General features: G+C 42.9%; 1 protein-coding gene across 1 annotated transcript in view; it reads left to right on the top strand.

Annotated features, from left to right (window-relative positions):
* The first annotated feature begins 443 nt into the window (after positions 1-443).
* The window catches only part of ATP6V0D2 (ATPase H+ transporting V0 subunit d2), a 53,924-nt gene continuing 39,428 nt past the window's right edge, over positions 444-14,939 (top strand). Inside the window, exons 1-2 of the mRNA XM_055546735.1 lie at positions 444-737; positions 13,621-13,792. Of these exons, the coding sequence (XP_055402710.1) occupies positions 608-737; positions 13,621-13,792 (302 nt within the window). The 5' untranslated portion in view covers positions 444-607. The remainder of the gene's footprint in view (positions 738-13,620; positions 13,793-14,939) is intronic.

The raw sequence follows: 14,939 nt of genomic DNA, 5'->3' as shown, positions 1-14,939 counted from the left end.
CTAGAGTTTTGTTTTACAAACACCGTGCTGCCAAATGAGCTTCTCGGGGTTCTCCAAACCGCCTCCTCACATTGGATCTATTCACATAAGGTGTGTGTGGGGGGTGTGTGTGTGTGTGTGTGTGTGTGTGTGAAACCCCTTTCTTCTTAGTAGCCCTCAATACGTTTAAGAGGAATGTAATTTACAACTGAAAGCACAGAAGCTCGGATGGGGGAGGACTGTTTGCACAACATTCAGGTGTAGCAAGGCTGCAATAGCAGAGCGGGGTGGGGACCCGGCCTCTGACCCTCCGTCCCTCCCACGACCCCCCTACCCCTGCAGGGCTTTGCTCCCGGGTCCCCCTCGGGTTATCTGGCTGATCCACTGTGGATGGAAAAACAGGGCTGGGCCGGCTGTATGGAAAGCCTTTGAAAGCGGAGAAAACCGGTCACCGCAGCGTGACTATCAGCTGAGAGATCGCCGCCTGACCACTCGGGAGAACCGCGTGCCCCTGCAGACCCAAGCGCCCCTCCAGACTGGAGCACCCCTGCAGACCTGCGCGCCCTTCCGGACCCGAGCGCCCCTCCGGACCCGAGCGTCCCTGCAGCCTCAGGCCGTCTTTCCCGCGATGCTCGAGAGCGCAGAGCTGAACTTCAACGCCGACCATGGCTACCTGGAGGGCCTGGTGCGCGGCTGCAAGGCCGGCCTCCTGACACGGCGGGACTACGTCAACCTGGTCCAGTGTGAGAACCTGGAAGGTAAGCGCCGCTCTTGTGCTAAGTCGCTCAGTCGTGTCCGACTCTCTGCCACCCTATGGACTATAGCCCTCCAGGCTCCTCTGTCCATGGGATTCTCCAGGCAAGAATACTGGAGTGGGGAAAAAAGGGGCTGACGCCGCCCGCTGGAAGGAAGCGCGGGCCAGGGGCTGTGTCCCCCTGGCCTAGAGTCCAGGGCGGTGTCTTCAGCCCAAGATGCAGACATCAGGGCGCCTGAATTTTGACTAGGGAGGAAAAAACTGCATCTCTGTTTTCGATAGTCTCTAAGTGAAATTTAGCATTTCCTTTCATTATGAAGATAGGCAACAAATCACAGCTGGTTAGCACTTTGAATAGTAATCCAGTGTTTTCATATCCTTTTACTGTTCTTGCAGATGCCTTGAAATACCTTTTATGCTTTCACTGTTTCAAAGTATGCTAGATACTGGACTCAGCCTTGATATTTACTGTCTTAATAAAGAAGCATGTTGTCACACATTTTACAATATCTTAGTAACTATATTTTGATATATTTTGTTTTCTTTGTAATTCTATATATTTTCATTCTATGTATTTATAAATATTTGGAGAAGGGTGTCACCAAACTGTCCAGGGATCTACAGCCTTAATTCCTCCCTCCTTCCCCCACCCCCAAACCTTGGGATAGAGAATTTTATTCTATCCACTTTCTCTGTGTCTATTAATATGAGGGCATGTGTATTTGAGATTTGTCTTCATTGGAGCTTAAGAAAAAAAATCAAGAGACAGGCCTGTGGTGAGGCCACCCTGGATTCAAAAGCCCTGACTTTGACCTCTACAGAGGGTCAGACCTGAGGCTCAAAACCTCTGAGCCTGATTCCTTCTTTGTAAAACTGGGTGGTGATGCTGCCTGCTCTGCAGAGTGTTTTGGAGAAATAAATAAGTCAATGCACAAGAGAATGTGTGAAGAGCTATGAAGCACTCTTATTGTTCTCTAGTCGCTAAGATGTGTCCGACTCTGCGACCCCATGGACTGCAGCACTCCAGGCTTCCCTGTTCTTCACCACTTCCCAGAGTTTGCTCGAACTCATGTCCATTGAGTCAGTGATGCCATCCAACCATCTGTCATCCCCTTCTCCTGCCTTCAATCTTTCCCAGCATCAGGGTCTTTTTCTTCCAATCAATCAGCTCTTTGCATGAGGTGGCCAAAGTGTCGGAGCTTCAGCTTCAGCATCAGTCCTTCCAGTGAACGTTCAAGGTTGATTTCCTTTAGGACTCTACAAAGCCAATTATCTTTTTTTTTTTTTTTAACCATTTTACTGAGATATGATTGACATACAAAAGCTGTACATATTTAATGTATACAACTTGATGAGTTTAGGGTTAAGTGTACACCTGGGAAATCACCACAGTCTGTGCCATAAACCCATCTGACACCTCTAAAAGTCTTCTCCTGCCCTCTATTCTTGTTTGTGTGTGTGCATGTGTGTGTGAGGACTACGGCTCTGTGCTCTACAGCAGATCTCTAGGACTTACTTGTCTTGTGTAACGAACACTGCATACCCTTTGACCAGTACCTCCTGATTTCCCCTTCCTCTCTGGAAATTAAGCTACGATGTTTTCAAAGCCTTACCAAAGATCTCACATCTATAATATAGTATTTTTATTATTAAAGGGGCTTCCCTGGTGGCTCAGACAGTAAAGCGTCTGCCTGCAATGTGGGAGACCTGAGTTCAATCCCTGGGTCAGGAAGATCCCCTGGAGAAGGAAATGGCAACCCACTCCAGTGCTCTTGCCTGGAAAATTCCATGGATGGAGGAGCCTGATGGGCAATAGTCCATGGATGGGGTCACAAAGAGTTGGACGTGACTGAGCGACTTCACTTTCACTTTATTATTAAATACGGCTACATTTATAACTTTGAAACATGTTTATAAAATCATTATCATGTCAATAATAGGGTGCTTTAAAATGTCCAGATCATTCTAGAAAAAAACAAGAAAGTAATAAATTGCCAGGAAGAGTATTAGAAAGTGAAAACAAGACAAAAAACAAGGTGACTTTGTAGGCTTCTCAGGTAGGGCTGAGGGTAAAGCCAAACAGGATTAAGGCAGAACTGCCTAAGTTAAGGGAGCTCCTCTCTTTTCATTAGAGATGGAAATGGCTAGACAAATCTTGTAGATGATAACTAATTCTGTTGGCTACAAATAATTGCAATTTAATTGCAAATCCTAAATCATTTCAGCATATCTAGTTTGGAGTTTGGTGCCTGGAGAATGTTAATCACATATAGAAAATAAGCATAAATTGAGGTAGAAAAAATTAATGAGCACAAGGCAGAATGAATGCTTCCAAGAGAAACCATTTGAATGAATTCAGTAGTTTGCAGCAGGCTTTTAAATGAGTTGAGGAATGCAAATTTAAACACAAACCATACATAAATGTCTTCATTTATGTGATACAAAGCAAAGTTTAAGCCTGCTCACTAAAGAATTCAGAGAGAAACCACCCTTAGCTTCAATTTGGGGGAGAAGGAAAGGTTTCAGACTCTTGAAGGCCTGAAGAGTGAATTTCTTAGAAAAATACACACAGGTGCACACATACGGAATTTTCCATGTAATATCAAGGAGTCATGGACCAACTGAAGTCATCCTGAGCCCTGAATAAGAAACCTTCCTACGTACATCGTTCGTTATTTTCATGATATCTCATGGTTTCTACCTTTCCTTTCTCCCAGTTATATTTCTTTCTCAGCCATTCATTTCACAACTGTGTTTGAATCTGTTTCCAATCTTTTTGGAGACTCTTGTGAATGTCAAATATGCCCTCAAACTGCAGCTTATAATGACTGCTGAGAAAATCAATCTAAATAAAGGTTTCATGTCTTCAGTTGAGAACTCTGAGGCTTGGTGTGGCTGTGACCAATCTAACCACATCACCAGGGGTGAGGTATGCAGGCGTCTGCAGCTATTATACTTTTTCCACTAAAATGTCTGCCTCCTGAGCATGAATGGAAGATCCATGAATAGGTCGATGTTGCTCTCAGCTCCATTTTGATATAGAAAATAATAAGGTCTGCCTTGCCTGTTTACCTTATAGGATGTTGGGAAATAAGGCACTTGTGAAAAGCAGCTCAGCTATTACATCTGTGAGTTTACTGAGAGAAACCCAGCCACCTTCCCAGCTGGTTTAAAACACGTGGAGAGAAATCATGGACACTCCTTGGGACAGAAGTTAAGGACTTTAGATTTCTGTTTACTTTTGCACGTAATATACACCATACACATGACGGGTCAAGAAGGGCAGGGAAAGCAGTGTCGGGATAGTACTGTGTGTCAAAGCAGGCACTTTCGGTAAAGGAAAGCTAATTTGGCAAAGATTCAATTTACCTTTAGTCTTTTAAATTTCTCTAGTCTTTAAAAGAAAAGTATCCTGACACCAACGAATTGTTTTGGAACCACTTACCAGGAACACAGAAGGTTTCAGGTCATTTTGGAAGAGAGAAATATGAAGGTGGTCCACAAAAGCTTTGAAAAATCCTGGCATTTATGATTGTGCAAGTGAGTGTGGTCAGAAATACTCACCTGCTCCGAGATCTGACCCTGACTAACAGTCAGCTGAACCAGTCTCTAGGACCCTCTGTTTTAGGCCCCTCCATGACTCAGTCCTTCCCGGGAATAGGAGAGGAAGCCAGTTCACATAGCCTGTATCACTGGTACTGCACACAGAAAATTCCTAAAAAGTGACTTTTTAAAAAAGTTAGTTACAATTAACTTGAACCAAAATAATAATGTGAAAGGGGCATAAAATCGTCTTCAGAAGAATTAACATTGCTAATTTTTAATTAATTTTTTTTTAAAGCAGCTATAGGTTCACAGCAAAATTTAGGAGAAAGTACAGAGATTTTGTATATAACCCCTGCTCCCACACATGCATAGCCTCCCCGTTATCAGCGTCCTCCACTAGAGAGGTGCTTTTTTTGTAATCTGTGAACCTATGCTCGATACATCAGAATCACGCAGAGTCCAGAGTTTGCACTGCGGCCACGCATCCATTCTATGTTGCTGTTCAGTCGCTCAGTCGTGTCCACTCTTTGCAACCCCACGGACTGCAGCACGCCAGGCCTCCCTGTCCTTCACCATCTCCCAGAGCTCACTCAAACTCATGTCCATGGAGTCGGTGATGCCATCCAACCATCTTGCCCTCTGTCATCCCCTTCTCCTCCCGCCTTCAATCTTTCCAAGCATCAGGGTCTTTTCTAATGAGTCAGCGCTGCCAATCAGGTGGCCAAAATATTGGAGCTTCAGCTTCAGCCTCAGTCCTTCCAATGAATATTCAGGACTAATTTTCTTTAGGATGGACTGGTTTGATGTCTTTATAGTCCCAGGGACTCTCAAGAGTCTTCTCCAACACCACACTTCAGATGCATCAATTTTTCAGTGCTCAGCCTTCTTTGTGGTCCAATTCTCACATCCATACATGACTATCGGTAAAACCATAGCTTTGATTATATGGACATTTGTTGACAAAGTAATGTCTCTGCTTTTTATATACTGTCTAGGTTAATCATAGCTTTTCTCCCAAGGAGCAAGTGTCTTCTAATTTCAGGGCTGCAGTCACCATCTGCAGTGATTTTGGAGCCCAAGAAAATAAAGTCTGTCACTGTTTCCATTGTTTCCCCATCTATTTGCCATGAAGTGACGGGACAGATGCCATGATCTTAGTTTTTTGACTATTGAGTTTTAAGCCAGATTTTTCACACTCTTTCATATTCTATGGGAATGGACAAATGTACAACACGTATCCACCACTGTTACATTATATAGAGTATTTTCACTGCCCTGAAATTATTCTGTGCTCTGACTATTCTCCATATCCGTGATCCGCTGCGGGAACCACTGGTCATTGTGCTCTTTCCCTAGTTTGGCCTTTTCCAGAATGTCACACAGTTGGGATCATTAAGTATGTAACCTTTCCAGACCAGTTTCTTTCACTTAATAACACACATTTGAGGCTCCTTCATGTCTTTTCATGGCAACACTGTTATTTTCATTAGATTTTAAAATTACAAACCAGACTGTTGTAAGTATTCTTTCATGTTCAAAAAAAGACAAAGTGGTAAGATAAACACTTCAGAGCTCAAAAATTTAGTAAGAAATAGCCTTCCCTGGTGGCTCAGAGGTAAAGAATCCACCTGCAATGCTGGAGACGCAGGTTGGATCCCTGGATGGTGAAGATCCCCTGGAGAAGGAAGTGGCCGCCCACTGCAGTATTCCTGCCTGGAGACTTCCATGGACGGAGGACCCTGGGGGCTGCAGTCCCCGGGGCTGCAACTAAACAACAGCAAGCTTTCTCTGAAACACATGCTGAACGTGACCCCAGCTCTCGGGTATGGTGAGAGGTCTGGACGCAGCCTTTCCCTTGTTGTCTCTGCTGTCGTTTCTGGGAAGCGGATGAGAGGAGCTGATTACAGCTTACGAACAATCATTAATGCTTCCTTTTCAAGGGATATGACCTCCATTCCTTTCCAACTGTGCCTTCATGTGGGAATTAATGCGTGTACTCAGCACGTTCTAGTTACAGCCAGGGAAGGAAAGATGAAAAAGATAATACCCTGCCCTAAAAGGGCTCCCACTCTAAAGAATAAAAACATTGAAAGAGTAAGAACCCCATAATGAGAGAGGTTGGGCCTCACAATTCTAAATGCATGCACGCTTGGCCGGGGACTTCGTGTAGTGTTGTTGGGACTGCAGAAAATGAAAAACAAATCAAATGTCCACTGCAAGGGAGCTGGGTAAATAAATTATGGAACAGTTATATAATGTAATATCCTGTAACTACAGAAAAAAAAAGAAAAGGCATAATAAACTGTGAAAGGTTTCATGTGGAATTAAAAATAGTAGTTACTGGGACTAGTAATGAGTGGCAGGGGTGTGGATACGTAGTTGACAAGTAGGAGAGCTTATGCTATGCTATGCTAAGTCACTTCAGTCGTGTCCGACTCTGTGCGACCCCATAGACGGCAGCCCACCAGGCTCCTCTGTCCCTGGGATTCTCCAGGCAAGAACACTGGAGTGGGTTGCCATTTCCTTCTCCAAAGCATGAAAGTGAAAATACTTACTATCTATTAAAAGGTAGTCTAAATTTTAAAAAACTCTTATAGAAGGAAGACTCTTATTTCAAAGGGATTTCACCATTCTCCTTTACACATTATTTGTACCTCTAATTATGTGAAAATGAAATGTTAGTCACTCAAGTGTGTCCAACTCTTTGGGACCCCATGGACTGGGGCCCACCAGGCTCCTCTGTCCATGGTTTCTCCAGACAAGGATACTGGAGTGGGTTGCCATGCCCTCCTCAAGGGATCGTCCTGACCCAGTGATGGAACCCAGGTCTCCTGCATTGCAGGCAGATTCTTTACTATTTGAGCTACCCAGAAAGCCCTAATTATAGTACTTATTTTCTCTGCTTTGTATAAAAAATGTATATACAATATTGTCAGTGTTCAAAAATACTTTCATCAGGAAGGATAAATTTAACTCAGTTTAAAAGCTAGACAGCTTGGCCTGTGAGGATTAAACCAGAGACCCTGGCGTTGTTAGCACCGCACTCTAACCAGTGGGGCTTCCCTGGTGGCTCAGACAGTAAAGAATCTGCCTGCAATGCAGGAGACCTGAGTTTGATCCCTGAGTCGGGAAGATGCCCTGGAGGAGAGCATGACAACCCACTCCAATATTCTGGCCTGGAGAATCCCGTGGACAAAGGAGTCTGGCGGGCTACAGTCCATAGGGTCGCACATAGTCAGACATGACTGAAGTGGGTGAGCAGCAGCAGCTAACCAGCTGAGCTAACTGGCCAGTTACCATCCCATCTCTACCTGGTAAGCGTTTCCTCAGAGCTCTTCTGCCTTTCTCTACAGTTTTTCCTTCAGCCACAAATTCCATTCTGCATCTTGCTTGCCTGGAGAATGCCCATTCCTCTTTAAAGTCTCCACTCAAAGTCATTTTCTCTATAAACCCTTTTCTACTCATTCCTATTGGGATAGAATTGACAAGTCTCAATTTTGTGCTTTATTGTGCCCTGTAATGTACCTAATTCTGTACAGCATCTGTGATATTTGCATAAGTATGTCATTCTGGGGCAGGACTTTGTCTTGTTTATCTATCTAGTCCCCTGAGTTATCACAGTTAAGGGCTTAACTCCTGAATGAATGAATGAATCTCTCCCCTCCTAAATTGTAAGCTTCTCAAGGGCAGAAACTATAAATAGGTCTGCTTATAGAGGTGTTAGTTAACGAGGTGGGAGAATCCTTTCACAGTGTTAGAGTGTATCAGATCACCACGAGGTATACTTAAAATGCCTTAGAATTTTATTTGTTGGTTAGCTCTTGCCTGGAAAATCCCATGGACCGAGGAGCCTGGTAGGCTGCAATCCATGGGGTCGCTAAGAGTTGGACACGATGACGTGACTTAGCAGCAGCAGCAGCAGCATACCTCAGTAAAACTGAACTTAAAAAAAAAAAAGACTTTTTTTAAAGGATAGAAACTACACCATATCCTTTTTTGTCTCCTAGCTTCCCTAGCCTAAGGCTGTGCTTTGCACGTGGTAAGAATTTGAAAATACGCAATAGACATGTCTGCGTGTTTAAGTCCTGACCCTGCTTCCTGGGCCTGGGGTATAAGCCAGCTGCTTAACTTTTAGCCATGGTGCTTTCCTTTCTGATAGATGGTATCTCCCTGGCCTAACTCCCAGTTTCTAAGGGAATCAGACATTTCTGAAAATGTTTTGTAAACTGTAAATCATGAGAATTCCCTGGAAGTCATAAGAACACAGCCTGAATTGCCGTGTATATACAACAAGAATTAATTTACCCTCTTCTGCTAGACTTTTAAATCCCTAAAATAATCCTTCCCGTTTCCTGGTTGTGGTTAATAGTGTTTGGTGTATGACTCTTATGTTGTTGATTCTGCTTTCCTTCAAAGAGCACTGGTTTGTTTTGGAAACAATCATTCTATAAATAAATAAAAACTATTAAAATTTAAGAAGAGTTTATAGCTAGAGAATATATTCGAAAGTAAACTGAATCTTGAAGGACAGTGGGTTGGAAAAATGCCAGTGAAATGGGGAACTGGAGGTGGGGTCAGGGGAGTTGAGCTGGTAAGCCGTTCTAGGCTCTTGGGGAGAATTAATGGACTATAAGTAGAAAAACATAAAGGCATACTGGAGAGGGTTAAAGCGGTTGCCTGCAGTACTAGAGTATTACAATAATGCAGGAGTTTGTGCTGGGAAAATTTTCGAGGGCCACCGAAGGTCTAATTATGGAACTTCAGAATACTGAGTGAGGAGAGAGTCTTGTCCGAATCTTCAGTCAAATACCTGTATGCATGGAAAGATGTACAGGTTATTTCTCTGAGCCTCGGCTTCTTCATCTATGAAACGGGGATTATTGTTAAGGCTTATATTGTATGTTAAAATCATCTGTCAGTGGTAAAATACAAATAATTTGCAAGTTGCTTTTAATCTGCCTAAAATTCAGTAGCTCCACGCTACTTAGAGGATCATTCTAAGATCCAAGCATTTCTTAGGAAAGGTGAAAGTTTGAGGCATGGAGTACAGAGAGGAAACAAACCTGGGAGAATCTACTAAGAGATTGCCACAGTGATCTAGGTTTGTGACATCGTCACTCTAAACTGGGGTATAAGGAGAGGAAATCTGGGAAGATATCCAGAAACGATGCAGGGGATTTGGAGTTAATAAATCTTCAAAGAGGACTTGAAGAAAACTCTTCAAAGTTTCATCACCATGAGAATGGCAGTACCGTAGCAAAAATGGAGGAAGAAGCATCTGGCTTTAAAAATACTGATAGATTTATTCAAATTTAAGTAACTGTAAAGTATGATGGTAATATATTATTTAAGGAAATTCTGATTTAGGGAATAAAAATCAAAGTCTTAGCCAATCGAATCAAATTATTTTGGAAGGAGATAGGTACAAGTAAGGGGGCAAAAAAGGTCTTCATCTACATTATCTTTTTTAAAGCTGCACAGTAACCCAAAAAGCATACATTCTAACCCATTTTGAAGGTGAGAAAACTGGGTTCAGAAAGGTCAGGTAATTTCCATAAGTTCAGCATCAAGCAGAGTGTGGGTAAGAGGTAGGGGGCTGCTCAAAGATAGCACCCTTCACAAGTACAGGTGCTGCCTTGGCATAAACCTACCTGGAGTGTGAACAGTCTGGACATTCATTTTTAAAGAGTTCCAACAGGCAGCTGCACAGGAAAGAAAAATGAACTACCCAACAAACCAACAGAGAAAAGATAGCAACCAGAGAGTTTTCCTGCCTCACGAGTCAAGAGATCTCAGCTAATTCCCTGAACCCAGTGACTGCAACCCACAGAAGAAGCATTTTTACATTATGACTCTTTGTACACGCATGCAGGCACATACGCATATATGCTTTTATACTCTGTGTGATATACTCAGGTATTTGTTATAATAGCTGAATCTGTTCCCATTGTGCTATTGTGTTTGGGACCTATAAAATGGATTTAGTTGGCAGTGATCTCACAGTTCCTCATTTGAATAAAAAAGAAAAAGTGCCACTTGCAACACGACTCTGGATAAAAAAAGAGTAATTTTCCAAAGTGTGCTCTGTGGGAGGCTGCATTGTTTTCCAGTGGCTTGGGAAGTTCTGTACCAAACTCTTTCCAAAGAAATCATTCAAATTAATGTATTAAAGGCTTTCAGTTCCTGCAGTTAGGAAGCTTATTTATTCCAAATGTATCTGACCACAAAGCTCTATTTATCACATACCTATTAAGATAAGCATGGCTTCCCAGGTGGCTCAGCGAGAATCACCCTGCCCATGTAGGAGACGCAGGAGACGCAAGTTCTACCCCTGGGTTGGCAAGATCCCCTGGAGCAGGAAATGGCAACCCAGTCTAGAATTCTTGCCTGGGAAAGTCCCATGGACAGAGGAGCCTATTGGACTGCAGTCCGTGGGATCGCAAAGTGTTGGACACGACTGAGCACATAGGCACACACGTTTACATAAGCACTTGGGCAAATTCGAGGAAAAACATGTGACCCCAAAACTATCAGCATGATCGTTATCATTGAAAGATAATGATATTAACTCAGAGCAGATATTTCAAGCTAAGATTTTCTTCGGATCTGATTTCCAGGGTCCCTTGGATCACCTTGCGGTGGGGAGGCAAGGCTCCTTCTATCTTAACTGTCCACCAACCACAGTTTTATAAGATTGCTTAAGCAGGGTCTGAAACACTTGAGACATTTAATTTCAGCATCTCACTGGCAGCTGAAAGAGAAACATGTCACGTGAGCCCTATATCATGGTTTTGGAAGAAATACCATTTGTGTCATTCCTGTTGGCAAATATTTCTCCATGCTGAGACTGCAGACTGTCAAACTGTATAAAAATCTGAACTGTCAAAATAAAAGCCAAACAAGACATGGCGAAAGAGTATGTTTTTTTTTTTTTTAGTTAAGCTAATTAAATAGGTAATTGAGCAAATAAATTCTGCGGTCAGTCAGATGAAGAGCATTTCTGATGCATGATCTACTCCAGACCCTGAAGAATGCCTGTCTGCTGAGACTCAAGAACCACTTGAGTGCAAATGCCCCCTCCCGCATCAGCTACCAGAGCGATTAGCTCATCACCCGCAGGGGCTCCCTGTTATCCTCAGGATCAAGGATGTCACACCAAGTCTTCCTGGGGACAGCCCCTGCGTATTTCTCTGGCTTCATTTCTTACCCCTCCTTCTCTCCCACTCAGCTCTTCAACAGCACTGAACGGCTTTGAATTTCTTGCCTCTCCCCACCTGTACGAATTCATGGAATGCCTTCCTTGCACTCCTGTGTAGCACTTGAAGGCTCATCTCTGGCTTAACCTTCTTCCAGAAACTCTCCTAGGCTTGTTTTGCTTTCATCCTTCTGAGTCTTGCTTTCATTTTCTCAGTTCAGTTCAGTTCAGTTCAGTGGCTCAGTCGTGTCCGACTCTTTGCAACCCCATGGATTGCAGCACGCCAGGCCTCCCTGTCCATCACCAACTCCCGGAGTTTACCCAAACTTATATCTGTTGAGTCGTTTCCTATGTTCTCATAAATCAAGGTTCTTATCTTTATCCCTGAACTCAGCTGGTTGCATCATCTGTTTTTTCGTGCCTCTACTTCCACCAGATTAGGAGTATCCTTGAAGATGAGGAATATGTTTTGTCTCCTGTGGTAACAACACATAATAGATACTCAATAAATGTTTCAGTGAAAATTACAATAAAGTCTAGGATGCTCTATTGCCTCCAGTCATGAGCTAGATGGTGCCAAAGACATTTCTGATGTTCAGATATTTGAGACACTTATGTGTTGGGTACCACACAAGGATAAAAGATATTACTAAGGTACCACAAAAGATAAAAGGTATTACTAAGAAACTGGAACTGAACCTTTGGAGTTAACATATTAAGACTTTGCAATATCCCGGAACAGGAGGTGTGCCAGAAATATTATCCAGGTATTTTGAAATTCAGATGAGTGAGGTTAAATAATTCCACCAGACAGAATTAAGTAACAGAATAATTGGTGATCTGATTTAATTGATTGGTAATAAAATACAGATTTTTTTTTAAGGTATGATACTGGCTTTGAATCAATTTCACAACATGATCTTAATGAAGTGATGGGACCGGATGCCATGATCTTTGTTTTTTAAATGTTAAAACCCATTTAGACCTATTGAGACTCAATTTCTTCATCTGTAGGGTAAATATTAGTAATAAACTTTTCTTTGCCATCAAGCAGGAATGGAGGCTTAGTATCCTCAAACAGTTTTCCTAGCACTATTTCCAAATAGTGGCTCAGTTAAAACAAATTTGCAATCTCTGGACTAGGTGGTTTCTAATGTTCTTTTCAACTGTGTTCAGTGATTCTACAGTTCTTATGTAATTAAAAGTTGTTTTCAATTATCTGCATTAACATTGAATCTTTTATTGCTTTAGAGATTAACATTCAAGCCTAAATCATATGTAGACCTATTAAGGGAACTGTGGTGTTGGAGAAGACTCTTGACAGTCCCTTGGACTACAAGGAGATCCAACCAGTCCATTCTGAAGGAGATCAACCCTGGGATTTCTTTGGAAGGAATGATGCTAAAGCTGAAACTCCAGTACTTTGGCCACCTCATGCGAAGAGTTGACTCATTGGAAAAGACTCTGATGCTGGGAGGGATTGGGGGCAGGAGGAGAAGGGGACAACAGAGGATGAGATGGCTGGATGGCATCACTGACTCGATGGACGTGAGTCTGAGTAAACTCCGGGAGTTGGTGATGGACAGGGAGGCCTGGCATGCTGCAATTCATGGGGTCACAAAGAGTCAGACACTACTGAGTAACTGAACTGAACTGAATAAGGTAGTAATAATTAAATATGCATTTATCAGACTTCCCTGGTGGAAGAGTGGATAAGAATTTACCTGCCAGTGCAGGAAACCGGAGTTCCATCCCTGATCCGGGAACATTCCACATGCTGCAGAGCAGCTGAGCCCCTGAGTCACAACTAATGAAGCCTGAGTGCCCCGGGCCCTGCGAGTCACCCCTCCTGAGCCCACGGGCTGGAGCTACTGAAGCCTGAGTGCCCCGGGCCCTGCGAGTCACCCCTCCTGAGCCCACGGGCTGGAGCTACTGAAGCCCACACTCCAGAGCCTGTGCTCTGCAGCAGGAAAGGTCATCGCAACTAGAGAGCCCACAGGCAGCAACCAAGACCCAGTGCAATCAAATAAATAATAAACAGTAAATAAATATGCATTTATCATAAAGTTACTGCAAATTCAGTCAGTGTTGTCTTTTTCATGCATGTTCCAAATTTAAACTGATCTGGTGCTTTGTTTTATTTCAGATCTGAAAATTCATCTCCAGACCACAGATTATGGCAACTTCTTGGCTAATCAAGCCACTCCTCTTACTGTTTCCGTTATTGACATGGAGATGAGGAAAAAGCTGTGCAGAGAGTTTGAGTATTTCCGGAATCACTCCCTGGAGCCGCTAAGCACCTTTTTCACATACATGACGTAAGTGGCAGCAGGGGCCCTGCTCCTCCCCAGGGTGACTATGCAAACGACCCCTAAGAGTTCCAGGTGGGGTTAGGCTGGCCTGAAGTTCAAGACCACTTCTGTTGTTTGTAAGTTTGAATGCATTCAGATCTGAGAACTGATAAGAGCGTGTCTTATCTTAGTGTTAGTCACTCCATCCCCGGACTCTTTGCAACCCCGTGGACTGTAGCCCACCAGGCTCCTCCGCCATGGGATTCTCCAGGCAAGAATACTGGAGTGGATGGCCATTCCCTTCTCCAGGGAATCTTCCCGACCCAGGGATCAAACCCGGGTCTCCCATATTGCTGGCAGATTCTTTATTGTCTGAGCGACCAGGGAAGAGCATAGAGCCACATTTTCACTGTTAGAAAATAGATTTCATTTATTTATTTCATTTACTTATAAACATGATTAGGTCATTCACTCTAAGCAGTGATATGTGCTGCTGATGTTTGAAACATTCCAGCTGTTGGAACTGAAGGTAGGTACTACGCCACATTTTCAGATAGCTTGTCAAGGTGGGGTTGAAATATCACAGATCTTTCTTAAAGTCACACCTACCCCTTCAACAGAATAAGGAGCTCCCATAATAGTTAGACGTGTCTTATTTTTATCCCTCTCCGTCACCAGTGGTTCCAGTCTTTCGGTGTGAAGGCCCTTCTTTCTACAAAGTGTTTGAATTTCTACACAATAGTAAATTGTATTTTTTAATCTAGTTAATAAACTATATCCAGTGCTCAAAACTTTGGGCCCCTTCAGTTGTCTTAGCTGGTAAGCTGAGAACAAACGCCCACAAAGGATGAGCTGTCTATCATGTACATATAATTTAGATTAATATACAGCTATGATTCCTACATCCAGGCCATAGACTGGTTGAGAAAGGCTTATAATAAAAATATCCCTCTATTCCACCTATCCCCTTCCTCCCCACACAGTTCTTCCTAAAAGTAAGCACTTCTCAGTTACTTATTATTTTTCTAAAAAAAAATTGCACTGTGTATATATATTGATACATACTCAACCCACCCTACTCCCACATTTCAATTCATACAGATGACATCAGTTTTCCCCCACTTAATATTTGTTAGAAATATCCTCATCTATGTCATACATTTTTAATAACTGT

Source organism: Bubalus kerabau, chromosome 14 (genome assembly GCF_029407905.1).
Source record: "Bubalus kerabau isolate K-KA32 ecotype Philippines breed swamp buffalo chromosome 14, PCC_UOA_SB_1v2, whole genome shotgun sequence".
Taxonomy (NCBI): domain Eukaryota; kingdom Metazoa; phylum Chordata; class Mammalia; order Artiodactyla; family Bovidae; genus Bubalus; species Bubalus kerabau.
The sequence above is the reverse complement of the archived record's forward strand: the minus strand, read 5'-3'. Positions and strand labels throughout refer to the sequence as shown.